Source organism: Mugil cephalus, chromosome 20 (genome assembly GCF_022458985.1).
Source record: "Mugil cephalus isolate CIBA_MC_2020 chromosome 20, CIBA_Mcephalus_1.1, whole genome shotgun sequence".
NCBI classification, from domain to species: Eukaryota; Metazoa; Chordata; class Actinopteri; order Mugiliformes; family Mugilidae; genus Mugil; species Mugil cephalus.
In genome coordinates this window covers 19,327,087-19,346,659 of record NC_061789.1, presented here as the reverse complement: position 1 = coordinate 19,346,659, position 19,573 = coordinate 19,327,087, and the positions used below count along the sequence as shown (strand labels likewise).

The 19,573-nt window shown below is 40.8% G+C and overlaps 3 protein-coding genes across 6 annotated transcripts; 1 reads left to right on the top strand and 2 right to left on the bottom strand.

Moving 5' to 3' along the window:
• Positions 1 to 517: 517 nt before the first annotated feature.
• Positions 518 to 8,294, bottom strand: ddx42 (DEAD (Asp-Glu-Ala-Asp) box helicase 42). 2 transcript variants are annotated; one of them, XM_047571380.1, is made up of 18 exons: positions 8,140 to 8,294; positions 7,084 to 7,302; positions 6,801 to 6,954; positions 6,655 to 6,716; positions 6,264 to 6,300; positions 5,783 to 5,935; positions 5,584 to 5,688; positions 5,268 to 5,387; positions 4,981 to 5,157; positions 4,751 to 4,879; positions 4,565 to 4,664; positions 4,430 to 4,477; positions 4,244 to 4,341; positions 3,748 to 4,024; positions 2,750 to 2,976; positions 2,532 to 2,642; positions 2,237 to 2,350; positions 518 to 1,832 (listed from the first exon to the last, which is right to left on the bottom strand). In XM_047571380.1, exons 1-18 carry the CDS (start codon positions 8,292 to 8,294, stop codon positions 1,227 to 1,229), a joined length of 2,892 nt encoding a protein of 963 aa, XP_047427336.1. In that variant the 3' UTR covers positions 518 to 1,226. The 2 variants fall into 2 exon arrangements, with proteins under 2 accessions (XP_047427336.1, XP_047427337.1); XM_047571381.1 differs by having other exon boundaries at positions 7,084 to 7,297; positions 8,140 to 8,195.
• Positions 8,240 to 16,493, top strand: strada (STE20 related adaptor alpha). 3 transcript variants are annotated; one of them, XM_047571384.1, is made up of 13 exons: positions 8,240 to 8,381; positions 8,972 to 9,035; positions 9,240 to 9,297; positions 10,738 to 10,766; positions 12,294 to 12,396; positions 13,074 to 13,195; positions 13,392 to 13,500; positions 13,599 to 13,722; positions 14,205 to 14,376; positions 14,522 to 14,626; positions 14,825 to 15,078; positions 15,157 to 15,199; positions 15,469 to 16,493. In XM_047571384.1, the coding sequence occupies exons 2-13, from the start codon at positions 9,024 to 9,026 to the stop codon at positions 15,622 to 15,624; spliced, it is 1,287 nt and encodes a 428-aa protein (XP_047427340.1). In that variant the 5' UTR covers positions 8,240 to 8,381; positions 8,972 to 9,023; the 3' UTR covers positions 15,625 to 16,493. The 3 variants fall into 3 exon arrangements, with proteins under 3 accessions (XP_047427340.1, XP_047427341.1, XP_047427342.1); XM_047571386.1 differs by lacking the exon at positions 10,738 to 10,766 and having other exon boundaries at positions 8,355 to 8,381; XM_047571385.1 differs by lacking the exons at positions 9,240 to 9,297; positions 10,738 to 10,766.
• A 35-nt stretch (positions 16,494 to 16,528) lies between these two features.
• On the bottom strand, positions 16,529 to 19,078 carry rnf113a (ring finger protein 113A). The gene is made up of 10 exons (XM_047571387.1): positions 18,921 to 19,078; positions 18,401 to 18,480; positions 18,214 to 18,312; positions 17,782 to 17,889; positions 17,555 to 17,664; positions 17,350 to 17,456; positions 17,139 to 17,228; positions 16,976 to 17,069; positions 16,781 to 16,887; positions 16,529 to 16,676 (listed from the first exon to the last, which is right to left on the bottom strand). The coding sequence occupies exons 1-10, from the start codon at positions 19,024 to 19,026 to the stop codon at positions 16,609 to 16,611; spliced, it is 969 nt and encodes a 322-aa protein (XP_047427343.1). The 5' UTR covers positions 19,027 to 19,078; the 3' UTR covers positions 16,529 to 16,608.
• Positions 19,079 to 19,573: the final 495 nt, after the last annotated feature.

The following is a 19,573-nucleotide window of genomic DNA, read 5'->3' as shown; positions in this document are numbered from 1 at the left end:
AATTGACTGGCCAGTATACACTGCACCATCATTACAAGCATTTTAAAGTTACGGTATATTTAGTTTTATGTATTAATCTGTCAAACATCCAAGAGCATTAACACATAAAGAACATATTCAGAATTCACAGATATTACAGTTTGCAGTACTAAAATTATTTGACAGCTACTATTTTTCAGCAGAAAAGTTTACACTCTGAAACTCCAAAAGCATCCTATTAATGTGCAGTATGTTGCAGGATGATAGTTCTCAAGATGATCAAGTCCAAGTATTTAGAAATGTGTCTGTTCATGCCCTCCAGTGGACCCAGGGAGAAACCACAAATCTACAATTTTAGCAGCTTTAGTAATGGTTATTCAAGTCAATATTTAAATTTAAATCATTCCATTTCAGACAAAATTATTTCTAGTGCATTCTTTTCTACAAAATAAATTAATTTCAAAAAACTGTCAAAAATAAGCATGGAATAGCCAATTTAAAAATATTATACGCTGTTCATTGAAAACACATACAAAAGTCAATGTCAAAGGAGTCTTTTTAATCAAATCTTCTCATTTTCCATATTAGGAGGAACACTTGAAATTCTTGTCAAATTCAACTTCTTGAAAAAAAATCAGAGTAGACAGACTAAATGCCAAGGAAAGGCACTTCACTAAAACTTGAATACAAGACAAAAAAAGAGCTATACATATCGGTTTCGAACTTTTGTGTTACTGAGTCATCACACAGTGCAATCAAAAATCAAACAGTCCTCCGATTTAGTTTTGCAGAGTAACAAAACATACACACACAAACACACTTAGCAAATAAGATCCACTGGAAAAAAAAAGAAAATTAAGCAACAGGTTTGCAAGCACAAAAGCATGTTAGGAGCTCAGTGAGAAGAAACAACAATAACACATCCTAACTTGCATTGTTTACTGACAGCAGGATTTATTACAGCTCTATTGCTTGATCCTATTGACTTATTGTGACAACAGTCTTGATGGTATATGTACAGTGGCTGTCTCTGCGATGCTCGTGTTTATCTCAACCTCTGTTGAGCTCTGACAAAATCATAGGTTCTAACCAACCTGAGAGGAGCGTCAGTACCCTTCTCATTTATCGGCAAAATCCCTCCTACAGTTCTGTGCTTGTGTCAGCCTCTGATATGCTCTGCTATCTGCCTATACAGACAAGCTTACTATGGACCAGTTTGTTGCTCGTTATTCTATGAATGTGTTTCTTTAGTTGTCCCATCTGCTCTTTCTACGTTTCGGTGGTTCAGGGACAGCAAAGCTATCATCTCCTCTGTCCCTCCCATCTCCACTGCCCTTATCTCCACTATCCCTATCACTCCTGCGGTCGTCTCTGTCCCGCCTGCTTCCATCTCCGTTACGACTGTCACTATGACGGCTGCTGCTGCTGCTGCTGCTGCTGCTGTAGCGATCCCGGTCTCCGTGGCGGTCACGATCTCTGTCTCCATGGCGATCCCGGTCTCCGTATCGATCCTCGCCACTATGACGCTCACTGTGGCGGTGGTGACTGTCTCCGTGACGCCCCCGGTCCTCCCCATGTCTGTCCCGAGAGCTGTCTCTTTGTGGGGACGGTGCAGGTGGAGGGTAACTGTGCTGTGGGCTGGGCTGACTGGTGGGTACTGAGCTCAGGGAGCCAGCACTGGTGAAACCAGACATGGCTAGGGCAGCACTGTGGATCCGTTCTGAGCCATTGGCAGCCTCTGTTGGCACAGAGCTCAGGCTGCCAGCGCTGGTCCAGCCTGAAGAGCTGTTGGACTTGGTGCTGAGCTTCGGAGGGCCGCTGGATGCAGCCACAAAGTGGCTCTTATACTGAGCCTAGAAGAAAACACACATTCAAAGAAAGTGATTTCCCTGCCTGGGAGGCAAATGAAGGCACAACAAAACTCTAAAGAAATGCTTTTATTGCCTCTTAACATAGAATGACCAAACCTATCTGCAGGGTATGGATAACGGTGTTTTTCTGTTACTTTGAGATGTCTTATGGAAATTTTAAATAACCTCCTCAAAAAATGTACGTGGCCAGTACTGATAATACAGTATAAGAATATTAAGTTTTGGAGAGTCAAACGTTTGTTTACCCAGACTTTTTGTACAGCCTTTGCTGCTGATTTAAATAAACAGCGTAGAAACAACAAACGCGAGTGGGAGTAAAACTACGCTTAGTATTTGATTAAATGTATGAATTTAAAGAATGACAACTTGAATGAAATAGACAGTACCTGGAAAGCTTGCTTCATTGCAGACATGCGATCCCCCATTGCCCCAGTAGTTGGTTTGGTATAGCCTTCGTAGCTACTCGTGGAAGACATGTAGCTGCTGCTGCTGCTACGTTCCTGTGAAGGCAATGCAAACGTATTACAACTGATTATAATATATCACATGTCAAATATCAACAGTAATGTTCTGTGTGGTCAGAAATGTTAGCATGAATATGTTAGATTTTTATTACATAATGTATAGTAATCATTACAATAATTAAAAGCAGATTTACAGTTTGTTTAGTCAATAACTCACCGAGCTCTCAGCCCCTAGGCCTGGTCTCTCTCTGTAACCAAGGCCACCTCCACCAATGTTTAACTTCTTTCCTTTCCCACTCTTGAATCGTGATTTCCTGAACCAGGGATTCTAAAAAAGATGTTAAGAGAGTAAAGTTAAAGACATTTACTCGACAAAGGAAAGTATTCAGTTCAGTTACCGCAGAGTTTTGTGATTCTTTGACGTCTTTGTGTCACCTGCATGGCTAAATCCATCAGCTCTTTGGAAACAGACTGATTGGCTCCCTCCAGATTTCGAACAAGGTCTCCAGCAAATGTGGTGTCTTTGTTGGTAAGGAGGGTGTATGCCACGCCCTTCTCTCCTGCACGTCCTGTTCGGCCAATCCTGTGGGTGTGTGTGTCGATGTCTCGTGCCACATCGTAGTTCACCACTGTGCGAATGGATGGGATGTCCAGACCACGAGCTGAGGAGAGAAGATTTTAAATGTATAAGTTATTGCTGAATTTTAAATTCAAGTTTTAATTTACTGTACACTAAATCATCATTTAATAATTTGGGACTTCATTTCCATTTGAATACTTCAAGAACAAACAGGGAAATAAATAGAAAATTTAGGAGATAATAAGACCTTAACCCAAACCACTGCTGTAAAGTTCTGGTAGCTTGTACCCTGGCTCCATAAAACCTGTGTTCTCTACTACAGAAATGAGCTGGTCATCCAATGCTATAAACTCTGTAACCTTCTCTGGAATATTATTTCACCTTACTGCTGCCTCGAGGAAACATTTTTCTTCTTTGAAACACATTCAGTGTCAGTTACTGCTGTTTTGACTTGATGTAACCCTCCCTATCCTGTTTTGTGATATTGTTTTTTTCGATGGCGAATCCACTTGGTATTACATGGAAATCTCTTACTACCACCTCACGAAATAGCTACATTGCACAATTTACAAACTGCTGTCTGACTGATTTAATTTTCCAGAGTGAAGCTCTTCTACACAGCAGTCATGTGATATTGGTTCTTCTTCTTCTAGGAGTTTTGGCAGCTTTGATGCTAGTTAACTGACATTAAAACATGTTGCTACAGGGGTAGGATATGGACTTATGGCAGACCTAAAACAAATAAATTTCCTTCTGTCTATTCATTTTTCATCCCCTGATTACAATCGGGACCTCCCCGAAAAAGTGGGGTTGAAAACTCCTTTCTCCATCACCAACTCCTTTTTGTACACACCGGCTACATCAGTGGCCACCAGAACGGGCAAGTTCTTCTTCTTGAAGTCACTGATGACCTTGTTCCTCTCACTCTGGTCCATGTCTCCATGTAGGAGGCCCAGGCTGTAGCCCTCCTGAGTTAGATTGGTAGCCAGTTCCTCACAGTTGGCCTTCTTGGTGACAAAAATTAGGACTGATCCAGAGGAGGTGAATTCGACCAGCCGCCGTGTCAGCCAGCCCCATTTATCTGTCCCAGTGGGCAGCAGTTCCACCACCTGAGTCACATCCTCATTGGCCTTTTCAAAAGACAGAAATAAATAATACGTTTGATTTACATTTTAATGACACCCCAAATATACCTAAAAAATGTTTCCTTGTCCCGAGAAATCATTAAAACCTTGTAGTGAACATTTTGTGCGAAACCAAACTCCATTGCCATGAATTTCTAAGTCTGCGTATTTCAATACCAGGACTGGTAAAAGCTATGTAGAAACAAAATGAATAACTATGTTTACCTCTCCGATGTCTCCTTGCACCACACGAATAGGATCTATCAAAATGTCTCTGGCCAGTCTCTCTATCTTCTTTCTGAAAGTAGCGCTGAATAGAAGAGCTGTGGAGGAAATTATATGAAACAAAGAAACTGCTTTGTTACCGTAGTAATTATTTAAAAGGAAAAAAAAATAAGAAAGATCACTTACTCTGTCTGTCTGGGCGAACATGGCTGGCAATAGATCTAACCTGATATTCTAAAAAAGGTTAAGAAAAAGAATTTTAATGCAATGCAGAAATCTAGTTTACAAAACTTTGTTAAAGCACTGATGATGGAAACCCACCAAAGCCCATATCGAACATGCGGTCGGCCTCATCAAACACCAGGTATGTCACCCTCTGCAGGGATGTGGCCTTCTTTTTAACGTGGTCAATCAGACGTCCCTGTGCAAACACAAATAAGAAGAACACCTCAATTTGTTTTGAAACTATGTGTTGTGGACTCTATATTTAGATAAAAGGTTTCTTACCGGAGTGCACACTACAATCTCTGCTCCCTCCTGTAGAGCCTTTGCCTGCTCCCACATGCTGCCACCTCCATAAACAGCCACTGAACGCAGTGAGTAAGCTTTCCCAAAACGCTTACATTCTGCATGGATCTAGTATATGTCACACACATAAGTGAACGAACCATGTATTGTTAGTTAATAGCAAAAAATATCATCTCTGACCAAAACTCAATCCTCCTCCCATTTCTTACCTGTTGACAAAGCTCTCTGGTGGGACACACAATTATTGCGATTGGTCCCTCTCCAGCCTCCAGCTCCTTTTGGTCCATGATATGAACCAGCATTGGCCAGATAAAAGCTGCAGTTTTGCCGCTACCAGTTTTTGCAATACCGATCATGTCACGTCCTGACAGAGCGATGGGGACACCCTGGAGCAGAGATCGAAAACAAGGATTCCTCATGAAATTATTCCTTATTTGATTATCTATTTGATTTGATTTGATCTATTTGATTATCTTAACATTAACGTCAACTATACCTGGCACTGAATAGGTGTGGGCTGAGTGTACTCAGATTTTCGAATTTGGTGCATTAGCTGCTCATCAAAGCTGAAGTGGGCAAAGCTGGTACAAGGTTTTGGAGGGGCAGCACCAGATACCTGATGAAAGGCAGGAAACAAACAACATTAAGAACCATGATGATGAAGAGTAAAACACCTTATACATGACGATCGCTCAACATTTCAAACATCTTTATTTTACAGGCAATGTTGTCGGAAATATTTGTGTTTGAACATAAAACTAAATAATGTGTAACTAATGTGTCTAAACTTATATTATTTATAATGGACTCACCCGCAAGTTCAATTTCTGCCTTAACTCAATCACTTGAGTTCCAGTCAGGCTGCTGAGCTCCTCATGCTCATTATAAAAGTTTTTCTCAAAGGGTGGATAATCAATCTAAATAAAAAGGACAAAACCAGCTGTAAGCTGTATGCATAGATAAGACAACGCTTTTAAATTGTCTGCTCTTGATGAGTATTGTCAACTGCACCTCTGTGTGGTCAATAGGAGGAAGGGGCATGATGATTTTCTTGGTGGTAGGAGCTATCGGGTTTCCATCACTGTCATAGTCTATGTTATCCTCCTCTTCTTCCTGGGTCAGCCCAGCTGTGGGATTCTCTGCCATGTAGCGGAAGTAGGCTTCCTGCAGAGAATACATTATTTTATGTGAAATATTGAGCTGGTCACCTACTTACCATAGTCTCCAGGCACCAGTAAGAGACAAATGCCCTGCAGAGATATTCAGCTTTATAACAGAAGTAAACTAAACTACTGTTCACAAGATAAGTCTTTTTCACAGTCTGACATCAACAATGATCTGCAGAAGAAAATGACTCTGATATAATAATCCTAAATGCAACCTGCATGGTCATGTTGAGGGGGAAACATGGGAGTTAAAATCAGAGAAGGTTGAGGAAAGACCTCTCTGATCATCAGTGTAGTGGTTTAAGAACTTTGGAGGGCTCACTCACTTGTTCATCTTCTTCTTCAATGTCATCACGAATACCCCTGAAATGAAAAGCGGAGAAAAAAAACTTCCCTGCGGCTCGTTCATACACCAAAGACAGCCCACATCCCACTATGACCACGGAGGCCCCCCTGCTTACCTGACATCATCTGAATAACCAGCAGAGACATTGCTGGACATGACAACTTTCTGTGCCAATTATTGGATTTATTTATTTATTTTTTAATTATATATCTACAAAAAGTTAGGCCATGACTGAATAGCCATACATTAACACTGTCCTTACATGACTATTTACAAATGATCAACATTTTCTGATTTATTTTCAAAGGCAAGTAATTTTAAAATTGAAACACCTACAAGGGACAAAAAAACAAGCAAATGTTGAATCTTACTTTGCTGACTTTTTCTCCTTTTCTTTTTCCTCTAGTTTTCTCATGTCTTTAGCTGCTTGGTTCTGAAAGAGGAAAAATGAATTAAGTTTTTTTTGTTTAGAAATATATTCTGGCTTATCCCTGGCTAATTATAATTCTCTTCTCACCTCAACCTCTGCCATAAAAGCATCCAATGGGTCATCTTCACTATCTGATCCTCCACCACCAGACTGCATTTGCTGCCGTGTGGGCGAGTTCTCAGCTGGGATGTATGGCAGATCCGCGTTGCTGCCAGATTCCTCTTCATCATCTTCGAAATACCTTGTTGAAAATGACAAAGATGCAATTTCACTTTCATTCAATGAAACAACTATACACTAACATCAAGGGTTAACTGAACAATTGTAATTATAACTGTAAATATGAATAGGGAAAGGAAGTAATACTCACGCATTTTCCTCATCAAAATTTGCTCTTTTTGTCCCTATTTTGTAGAATGATGGCAGCTGCTGGCTCTTCCCATATCCCCCACTGGATCCTGTGGGTCCAAATGTTGTATGCGAATTCTGGGTAAGGCGAGGCTCCTCCTTTTTCCCAGCAAGGGAAAAGCCTCCAAAGCCAAACCCTCGCTTCACCCCTGGACCACCTTTTTTGAAATTCATGGCTGTGCTTCAAAAACAAAAGGAGACGAGAGCGGTTTAAGTCATAACATGTATCTGTTATTACACCAAATCTTAAAATGTAGTGCTTATTTATCTGCCTTGCATCGCTATTGAATGTGCTCACAATAAAATTTAACTGCACTTGAGCTTGCCATCTTTTCAATAAGGACAACTTCCAGTCAATATATTGGTGGACGGTAACAGGTTCACTACGTTATATTCAGTTGGTCACGCAGTTGATTTACTCGTGGTTTGTCATCAACTTTCAAACTTTTGCTCACTGTAGGGACTTCCTCAAGAATATTCGCTGGCAATGGAAACCAGCAATAATTAATCAAAATAATGAAAGCATACAGTATACTGTACATATACCAGTCTGTGTTAAAATACGACAAATGCTGCAATTAACATTTTTTATTATTTATTTTGCTCAGCGAGGTAACTTAAGCATATAAGTAATAGTGCATTTATCATATTCATATTTTAAACGGTGCTCGATGAGCGTGGACACAGAGTGATGTAACTGCGTTAAAAAGGCGAATTGGCCATTTGCAGGACGGTAAAACAGTCCAGTACTAGGATCCCATCGCTAGTTAAGAGCGACTGTTGCATATAAGCGCAGCTAGACAACATTATCCTTACCATGATCCACCTATATACAAACTGTTAGCATTAGCTTAAGGCCGCAATAAGGCCGAGAAGACGGTGTGCACAGCAAGGGGCGATACTTTAACGAGAAAAAGTAGTAGAGGGCTTCAGCGAGCCCGCGCAAACCTCAGTAGCTTGAATGGCTGACTTTATATCGATAACGCGTTACAGTATTTAAACTGACGTATTTATTTACCTGTATCTGCTACCAGCAATAGCGCCTCTGTTTCTGGTATGGCCAGTAGTGTTTACGTCATCGGTGTGCGCAAAGTTTCTCCGTGGGCGTGTCGTTGTTAGTGCGCGACACGACGCTCGACTAAAGAAAGCGTAGTTTAAAGGTGTCAGATACATCCTGCAGGAGAGGGTGGTTCGCTAAACGAGTTATCCTACAATACAGCATCACTCGAGCCAGGCAGTTTTGTTCTAAGCATTTAGAAGGTAAGTTACGAAGACTTTAAAATACTGCCGTTGTCTGCTGTTAAAACGAGTCAAGATAGCAGCTTCAGCTAACGGGAGTTTCCTGCTGCTAACCCGCGCCCTCCATAATGGAAACATTAGCGTGCTTAGTAGCAATACCTGAGACCTGTTTGCTATTTGTTAATTATTATTATTATTATTATTATTATTATTTGGCACTTCGATGCAACTTCAACTCTTACCGTAGAAAGCCAGTGCATCTGATTGCGTAATAACAATTAGTATGCCAGGGTGAATGTTGATTGCCCTCACTTTTCATTTGTCATGAACGAACATATCGTTTAAACCAGCTAAAGGCAGATACTGTCTGATGACGAACGAATTAACGCTAATGAAAAATAACTTACACATGGACAGAAATTAATATGTTTGGTCAATTTGTTTGGCACATTCTACAAATGTGTGTTGTGTTTGAAGAAGTCATATGTGATAAAATTTTAAGGTTTATTAAAGACCATGCTAGACCAAAACAAGTATGGTTAGTCAGCCCAATGAGACCAAACAGAGACATCCTGTCCATCACAGTTTTGGGGTTTTATTTGTTTCCACAGATATTCCCTGAACGTGTTTTCTGCATCATATGTGACACATTCAAGAGGATCCATGTCTTTTCTTGTAAGTGTTTGCCAAGTGCTTCAAATTTTAGGCATAGATTATGGTGGTTTCCAGGACATGAATCCTGACTGTCAACATCAACTCATTCATCTTTACTAAACAAAGTTAAATCTCAACTGTGTGTGTTTTTGCAACTTCTTTCCTTATTCTCGCTTGCATTTCTCTCCTTTTTTTTCCATGTCTGTTAATAACCCTCTGTGTCAGCGTTGGGTATCTGAGAAACTGAGTGTGGAGAGCCTGCGGGATTTGGAGTTATTTGGAGGTGAGGTTCAAGCTAAACCAACTTACAACAAAAGGGTTTGGCATTCCTAAACCACCGATCACACATTAGGCTGACCAACAGCACAAGCCAAAACCAACATTCGGTTCTCATTTAAGCTTTGCTATGCATCTCAGGTGTCACATTTCAAATACAGATATGAGGGTCTTACATGTTATATGGGTGTGTAACTGTTTTGGGCCATTACATATTTTATTTCCCATCATATCTAAATTACACTGTATCTCTGTGGTGAATTGTGTTGAACAATTTACTCTCACATTAGTGTTAAATACAAATACAACCCATCCCATACCACAATGGTAAAGTAAACATAACAGGATGATAAGTGATCAGTCACCTTATCAGGTCAGTTTTTCCTACTTTACTTTACTTTAGCCTGGACTGGCATCATTTGTGACTGCAACCTGAAGCTAATTATTTGTAAGTTTTATTTTCTTGCAAGATACGCAGCTTTTGTTTTCGAGGATTCACAGTGTGGCAGGATTGCAAACGTAATCCAATTTAATATTATTGATGCTTCAAGAGACATCCATAGAGTTACCAGCAGGCTGCATGATTCCCAGCCTCAGTTAATCAGGCTTCAGAGAATTTGCTGTGTTGGCAGCCCCAGGCCATGTTTGTGTTGAGCAGAATATCAGAATATCAATATCTGATATGTTTACATAGATCAGTGATGTTGTAAGCTGAAATAATAAGTATGTGCACTGTACTGAGTATGGATCTTCACTTATTCTAGTGACAGTGTTTCACTTCTTTCTTAGCTTCATTATTACATTTCCACTTCCAAAAATATTAGTGAATAAATGTTTTCTGTAGCTGTTGGATTTGGGATTTGTGCGTGCAAGTGCAATACAGAAATTTTCTCTGTAAGTTATGTTGTAAAACAGGTACATGTACATCCAAAAAAGGCTTCTTCTTCAAGGCTGGAAAGATTTAAAGCTTTTGCAGCCAGGGTTACATCTTTAAGTTTGGGGGTTGCTCATATAGTCTTTCGAGGCAAGCTTGTCCCATTTTCATTTTATTGCTTGCAGGTTCTTTCTCAGTGTTGCATGTTTGTTTGAGGATATAATTTATTTCTCATTTGGCAGTGGTCTGCTTCCATTGGCTTTTATAATATCTGGGAAGATCATGAAGTTTAGATCGAGTGCTTTTTCATTTGTTTGGTAAGAGAGTGTTTGAATACCAAGCAGATGTGATAACGGAGCGTCGCTTTGTGGGCGGTCAGCAGTAACACAGCGCTGCTGGTTTTGAAATCCTGGGAAACCAGCAAAGGTCATCTATCAAATTCTGCTGCATGAAGCAAACCCTCACGTCCAGAGGCTGTGCTTACCAGTTCAAACGCTTCTCTAAACACAGATCCTTCTCTTGTTTTGTTTGTGTACATGTCTTTATGTCATTGATGTGGTTTTTCTACCCCAGAGCAAGCTCAGGGACTCTCTCACAGGAAAGTAAGTGTGGTACTCCTGTCACTGCATCGCCACAACCCCTTCCCCCTCCATGTGCCTTTTGTGTATGTGCGTGCGTGCATGCATATGTATGTGCGCACACAGATTTATATTAAGCAGAATCCACTGTCCCCCAAGGCTTTGCACATTTATGTATGCATGAGTGTCCAGGTCATGACACGCGCTGCACATGCTCGTAGCTTAGGCCTTCTCACATGACTCACCCAGGCTCCTTTTGTATTCTGTAGATATTCTTTTTATCCTCAAAGAGAACAAGTAATTCTCTCATAAAGTTAAATGATGAGTATCTGACGTGTTGCTGTCTTCCAGGCAAGTGCTTTGTTTTGGATTTTGATGTGTTTTTATAACTCCACTTAAAGTCCCGACTGATGGTTTATAAGGATCTTTTGTGTAGCGACAGCTTTTGTCTGTGCTGCTGACGGCCTGTTGATGAGTTGATGGTGGTCTGATACGGTGTCATGTTTTGACATCAGCCTCGCCTCAGTGTGTCTATGTATGATGGAGTTCCATGTGTTAATTCTTGAAATGCATGGCGACCCCTTCTTAATCTGATCACAGTGGCAGTGTGATTAGATAACATTTATAGACCTTTCCTTAAGCTTTGGCTGCCAAAGCATGTTTGCGAGAACCGCCATTCTAGTTTAATAAAGTTGATTGAAAAATTTCTGAATATCTTTTGGAAGTGTTAACGTATGGGACATCTCTTGGTTTTGTCTGAGGATATTTTCACAGTCGTGCGTTCCTGATTATGAAATAATCTCTGGCTGGTAGGATAACATTTCGTTCGAGGAGGTGCACTATTCTATTTTGAATGTGTTCCCTCATTCTTTTAAACGTTAAAACTGTCCCAATATTCATACAGCTTGCCTTCATTTGCCTCCACAGCTTGCTACTGCAATCTGTCCATCTCCATCATTTCACTTGCCATAAACTGATGGAATTCAGGAGTCCTCACTGCCAGGAATATTAGCATTTCTCCAATGTCTTTTCTGTCTGTGATGCAAATCTCCAAAAGCATTTTTTTAACCAAGCAGATGAAGCAATAGACTTTTCCTTGTCCGCTCTTTAATTTTTCTGTATTTAGTCGAGCTTTTCTTCAATTACTGGTTAAGTAGTTTGTTTGGGAGTAAACGTATGTTAATATCAAATACTGATGCTGTAACTGTCTGGTGCTGTAAACACAGCATGTACAGTTTTATATGAAGTGGAACTGGTTTAATAAATAAATAGACACTATACACTATAATAGCTGTACATTAGATGATGTGCTTGTTATGGTTTGCCAGTTATGTGTCACTAATGTTTTCTAATGCCACTTGTGTAATGGGTAATGCTAACACAATGTGGTAACACATGTTAGTCTGTTCTTTGTTGGTCATTTAACAGATGTCACACATGAGACTAAGCCACCGGTAGTCACTCACAAGCGCTTTGGTACAATCCAGCTGTGTAACAAATCAGTGCCATATCTAATCTTGACTCTCTCTGTTCCCTTCCCTTCACCTCCAGGCTCGTGAGGACAGTCAGGAGAGTCTGACCTCCCTCCCCCGTCGCGACACCATGGGCAGCTTCCTCCCTGACAGCAGCTCATATGAGCTCCTCACTGTTATTGGTATGTAACAGCCCAGACACACGTGGACTTTGCGGCCTGTACTGATTTGAACATATCCTTCTCTTTGGCTTTTTGTCTTGCACTAAGACATAAGGCAAATGCATAGTCTCTTGTTTTAATAAAGCAAAGCCATCACACAGAGCGTGCAACATGACATATGATCCCAGGCACCCCCCACCCATTCATAACACTGCTCCCATCTGGTCCCAGACACAGATCTCTGGCATGTTATGGCAGGAGATTTGTCCCCTTGGCCATAGTGGCACTGAACAAAATATCCCATTAACTGTACGTAGGTGCTATCTAGATAGATATAGTATATGTGCATGTATATAGATATGTGTATATTTTGTTGATGTTGTATGTGTATTCTTGTGGGGCTCTGTATAGACTTTGGAAACAAATTTCATTAAAGGACAATAAAGAAGAATCTAAAATTCAGTGCACTTTTAATAATATAATAATATATAATGTAATAATAAAATGATGGTATTCAATGGTATCTAAATTGTAAAAAATGTATTATGTAACTACACAATGTGGTATTTGGATAGTGACTGCAACACACTATATGTGTTTATTTGCTATTTTATAATATTCATACAACATAAGTAAAAAATACAGCTTTGTAACAGAGACATGATTTTCTTTTTTTCAATGAACTGTGTGTGTTTTAGGCCGGGGATTGGACGACTTGATGACTGTCAACCTGGCTCGATACAGACCCACCGGGGAGCACGTAGCCATCCGAAGAATTGACTTGGAGTCATGTACTAATGACATGGTGACTTATCTGCAGGTCTGCATCCTCACGTGATCCCATCAGTCTACATGATGCTGCTCTCTTGTCATCTTCCTTCTCCTCATTTCAACTCATTGCTTCAGTTTCTCTGTATTGCCCATCGGCCTGGTCCAACTGCATCTTCTAATCTAATGATATAATCTTCCCTGTCTGCCATTTTGACAGTTGTACCTTCCTTTTTTGTGCTTCACAGGGCGAACTTCATGTGTCAAAGTTGTTTCACCACCCCAGTATTCTACCCTACAAGAGTGTCTTTATAGCTGAAAATGAACTGTGGGTCATCACACCCTTCATGGCTTATGGTATGTAAAGAAAGTAGGATAACAGTGGTGTAAAAACCGGCTCTGTCAGTAGAGAACAGCTTTCTCATCATGTTTATCTGTGTCTGATGATCTTGCAGGGTCAGCCAGAGATCTCATCTGCACACATTTTGCAGATGGTATGAGTGAGCTGACCATTGCCTATATTTTACTCGGCATGCTTAAAGCTCTGGAGTACATCCACCACATGGGATATGTGCACAGGTGAGACTGGTTTATTCGGTAATTAAGCGTTAAATGACACTTAGTTTTAAGACACGAAAATATTTCTCATGTCAAACAAAGAGCAACTCAAGCATTCAATTGATTTCACAATAGAAGAGTCTTCTTCTGGTCAGTCTTTGACTAAGGTAACATCAAAAAAATAATCACAGGAGATATATTCATACATTTTCATAGGTGGAAGTGATTGATGAACCATTAACCAGGTCTTAAGGAATACCTTCAACATTGTATATATTTTGCATAATTATGGATGGAATGAACTCCATTTTTAAAACTGTTTACACGCCATGCTGTTAAAAGCTGTATGTTACTGCATAATAAGTAAAATGAAACAATAGTGGTCAAAAAGTGTCTGTTTTAACAGGATAATATTGAGTGAATCAGACATTCACTCATTCAGTCAAACCTAACTTAAAACTATATGCCCCTGTGATATTCATTGTCTTAACTGCGTTGGGTAGGAGTGTGAAGGCCGGCCATGTGTTGATCTCTGCGGACGGACAGGTCTGCATGTCAGGTTTGCGGAGCATCTTCAGTTTGATCCGGCATGGCCAGAGGGCCAAAGTGGTCCACGACTTCCCCCAGTACAGCGTCAAAGTGCTTCCCTGGCTGAGCCCTGAAGTGCTGCAACAGGTACTGGAGTATAGTAATGTTTGATACTGTCTCTGCCTTCCTTTTGGAGTCGTTTTGGGAATAGTGTTCTGCAGCCGAGATTCCAGGATACAGTTCTCCATGCTGACAGTAGACTGACCATTTGTGTTTGAACATCTTTCCTTAGAATCTGCAGGGATATGACTCTCGATCTGACATCTATAGCCTCGGAATCACAGCCTGTGAATTGGCCAATGGGCATGTGCCCTTCAAAGACATGCCAGCTACACAGGTGAGCAGAGACCGCATGCGTTCTACTGTTGAAAGCAGTAAACCTGATGGCATGGAATTATGCATTTTCCTCCAGAAAGAGTTGTTTTTACAAGACTATTGAGGCGACAGTTTGTTTGTTCAGTTGGATGAACTTGATATTAAATGTGCTCGTTCCCCATTAATAAGTGGTTGAAGTAACATTAGTTCATTTTCACAGATGCTGCTTGAGAAGCTAAATGGGACAGTGCCGTGTTTGCTAGACACCACCACTATTCCGCCAGAGGAGCTGTCCATGACACCGTCCCGCTCCGGTGCTGACTCTGGTATCTGTGAGGGTCCCGGAGCAGGAGGGGTCCGACACTCAAACGGAGAGCCCTCCTCCTCGTCGGGAGGACATCCTTACAACCGGACGTTCTCCCCACAGTTCCACGGCTTTGTCGAGCTGTGTCTGCAGCGAGACCCAGAAAAAAGGTGGACCAAACTCTGCGTGCATGTTTAATAAATGAATGATTAAGGGTCAAGACACTAACTGTATTCCCATTTCTTCAGACCATCTGCCACCACTCTCATCGGCCACCCCTTCTTCAAACAGGTGTGTAAGATATCGGGGGAATCCTGAATGTATTTTCTATTAGTAGTGAAATTGTTTGTTTTCAAATTTTCATTGGATGTTTGTGGTGTTAGCACTGAGAAACACTTTCCTGAAGATAGTAACAAATTCCAGATAAATATACAAATTCCTGCCACTGTATGACACCCAGTCTGACCTACTGAAACATTTCTCAGATTTCACTTTGAACATAGACACGTGGGAAAGTAAATGCTGTGAAATGCCCAAATCAAATGTTTTTGCTTTCTCAGATCAAACGACGACCTTCAGAGGCGCTACCTGAGCTGCTGCGGCCCGTGTCGCCCATCATCAGCTACGAGACCTCCCAGCCACAGGACTCACCCTCAGGGCTCGCCAGTCTGGAGTCCGGTCTCAGCCACCTGGAGGTGGACGACTGGGACTTCTGACAGCAGTGGGGAGACACGCATAGGATTCCCATGAGGAACTCTTTGAGCAGATGGGATGAGATTTGTTTTTGTAACAGTCCTCTTGTAAATAATGTAAATTCCGGTAAAACACTAAAGGGAGTTGCTGTACTTGGACAGAGGTTAAAAGCCAGCAGCCATCTTGCCTCTTTTTGATGTCTCTTAAACGCTTTTGTTGTCTAGATATGCACAAGTTGTTGCACTGCACTGATTGCCTGTCTCACACACACACACACACACACGTTTACAGACTGTACATTACAAGCCCCCTGGAGCAAAAACTCAACAGAACTCCTCTGCTCCTCATGCAGTATCTGAGGTGTCAGAGGAGAGGAGAGTCTGTGGATGTAAATGTAGACTTAACCTTAAGATTCTCATAAAACGGATCAGTGGGAAGCTGCTACTAAATATTCAGAGGGGACACTCTACCTCTTGTGTGAACACGGCCAGTTGATGTGGCCCATCTGCTCAGTGAGACCACCGTAAGGGTGCAAGGCAGTCGTCACAGCTGACTCAGTTAGCCCTCTACAGCAGATGGAAGGTTTCTTGTATTTCTCCAGGGTTAATTTACCAAACGTGATGTTAACACTTAGCCCTCTGTCTGTGTTACAGTATAAACAGCATCACATGCTTCACGCATCTCTTTTGTTGTACAGAGGTCAAGATAAGCATCTGTTCATTTAACCTTCAAAGCATAGAAGTATGTATTGAACTTACTCTGGGTGTTTGTTACTCATGTCAAAAGTGAATGTTTTCTTGGTGCTTGTTTTGGCTGCATGTACATGTGAGGGCAAAGCAAAGTGTTGCAAATATCAGACTTGACTTTTAACAATAAACTTGGTCCACTTTAATGCTTTTACTTGAAAGCAATGACAGTGAGGTTAAAAACCTTCTAAAAAATGTATTTTATTCAAAATGTACACAGACAAACACATAAGGGGAGGGTTGGAAGAAGCTCCGATGTTGCTAATCTTCCTCATCTGATGGTGGCTGGTCTGTTGCAGCTTGGTGTTTCTCCATCTTGGCCATCAACTCTGGAATAATAGGAGAAACAGAATTATTAAGTTGCATTCATTACATGAATTCTTTCTTAAATGCAGTTTAGCACTTAAAGTTTTTTCTGTTAGATGCTACTTACCTTTCGCAGGGTTGAAGACTCCATTGGTCTGAGTGTTGCACACATAGCAACGCTTGGACTTGCGGTAATGCTGAAGGGCACAGGCCTCACAAAAATAGTGCTTGCACCTGGTAGACACAGGACTTGTTAGCACACTGCAGCTGGTAATGCACAAGCATCTGCTTAGTGAAGAAGAAATACATAGAAGAGACTTACTTTGTGACAATGGGATTCTTATAGGATTCCCGGCAGATGAAGCACTTAAAGGGTATGTCCTCGTCATCACTGCTCACCTCATAGTTTTCATCATCTGGATAAGAACAGTTAGTTCAGAAAATGCTTATGCACTAAGATTCTTAAATCCCCCTCCTTAACTCACCATTTGCTCCATATCTTCCCTCTTCCAGTTCCCTCTCTATCTGCCAGCCATGTTTGTAGTCTGATCTGTCGTGAAGGAACTTGCAGCTATCTGATAGCAGGAAAGACACAAAGAAGTGGAACTGTCAAGACAATAAAATAAAAAAATAAAAAGTTCTATATCGTCACTCACGAGACAACTGATACTTTAAATGTCCCAGTTTCATACCCACCTCCAAAACCACAGAAGCCAGTCTCCTTGTAGTCTTTGCAGATATCGGGCTGGTAGTCCCACCGGACTGTGGCTCTCAGGTGTTCAGGGGCTCGGATTGGTCCTTTTCTGTTAAGATGTAACAGATTTTTATGAATAATTTTTGCATCCATAGGTGGATAATGTCTTATGAACACGTGTTCAATTTGCCTCATCTCTGTACTCACCTGACCATGCCAGAGGAGGCGTTACCCATGGTGGTGTCTTTAGGCTTGATAAATTTTTGGTAGTTGTTGATGCCACGGTAGATTTTATCATCTTCTTTACCAGTCAGCTCCTAAGGACAGTGATAGATATGATTGTTGGGCATTTGTTCAGTTCTCCCATGATGTGCAATAAGCTGAAAAAAAAAATACGTCATGATAAAGATTGTAGCCAGAAATGTATCTCTTACCTCTTGGATTTTCTGACTCCTCTCGAAGATGGCTTGAGCGTCTTTCTCTTTCTCCGTGTCCAGCTGATATGTAGCAGTCGCCCCCATGTCGTCTGGTCCCTCTGGTTTCTTGTTTTTAAAAGACCAGGATAGTACAGTGAGAAAAGGCCACTTTAAAAAGTCTTTATATGTCAGCAAATTGACTGATTCCATCATGGCAAACCATAAAAGAAATGCGCACAAACAACCAAATTACTACACCTCAGACAAACATGGATGTGAATTGACAACAGCACGTCTCAGCCACTGATCGGATTCACTGTAGTGGCTGAGAGGTTGATTAACTCACTCACAGGTACCCTGACAATAGCTCATGAAAGATGTTTTTCTTTCAGATTTCCTGATGTGAGCACCAAAGCACTGCCTTTATAAAAACAGTGAAATAAAACTTACCGCTGATCGTGTGGACTTATAGGCAACAGTGATCTTCTTGTCATCTTTCTCCTCTTCACTTTCACTGGATGTTACATTATCTCTCTCTGTTTTTTTGGACTGGACAGAAAAGAAAAATTAGTCTGTTTAACACACAAACTAAAAATGCCTATCACTATTACTGTCATTATTATTATTATTATCATACTCTTTGAATCATGGGGTTGACTCGAGTGTTTCTCTTTTCTTTTCTGACCACAGAGCTCTGGTCCTCGTCACTGTCTCCATCTGAAAAAGGAGAGGAATAGGCCTCTGTGAAACTCAGAATATGACAGCAATTAGTACATAGCCCAGGTGTAGATAATAAACTGTATAAAACTGAATAATCTGGGAAGACAGTAAATGCTGGCAGCACATATAGGACATAACCCTCTAAATTCCGAGAGACCCCAAATGCAGCACAAAAGGTACTAGTTTTAACAGCAACAAATACCTATGTATATATATGAACTCGGTTTAGAGAGTTGTTCTAATTTTACTATCAACATGTTTAGTTCTTATGTAAATTTTATTATCATTATTGGATCAGGAACACAAGAACAAAAACAAACACTTGTTCGCTTGTGTTTGACGTTTTAGGGTCGATGCCAAATATATGTCGTCACCAGCTCAAGAGGTTCGCATCAATGAAGAACATCAAAAACATTTTTTAAACGACAGGTCACTACCTTTGTCGCTGTCGCTTGCCTTTCTCTTTCGGCCAGAGAATTTCTTAGTAGATTTTTTGAACAGAAAAGTGCAAGAACCCGTTTTTGGCTCCTCTGATTCCGCCATCTTGCCTCCAGTATGAAAGTAGTTACTCGCTATGTCCACAGCGCCCTCTAGTGACTCGGAGTCAAAACAGGTTTGTACCTTTACTGGTTAACTGGAGAGCCACTGCTATCCGCAATTCACCTATTCAAAAGCCAAAACAAATTAATGCAGTCCCGTAGTGTCGTATCAAATACACACACCCATCTATCTAGTCTGGAATACCATAACCGTACATACAAAATAAACATAAAAATCAACGGACTGGGTCCAACCCAAACTTTAGACGCCAATATGAATATGGCGTGGCAATTAGATGTTGTGAGTTGTTTATTGTAATAATTTTATATATACTTTTTTTTTTTGTTTTTTAGAAAATACTATGAGGTATCCATGAAAGATGTATTTTGAGTTGTATTTAAACTTTTTGTATGCAATTTTGTAATTCTGTATGATTACACAATGGTACCTGAAGGCATCATCGTAACGGTCCCTCAGTTGTGCCAAGTGCATGACGTGTGCTGATTAAAACCGGAAACGTTGTAAGTGCATGCATTCTCAAGAATATATT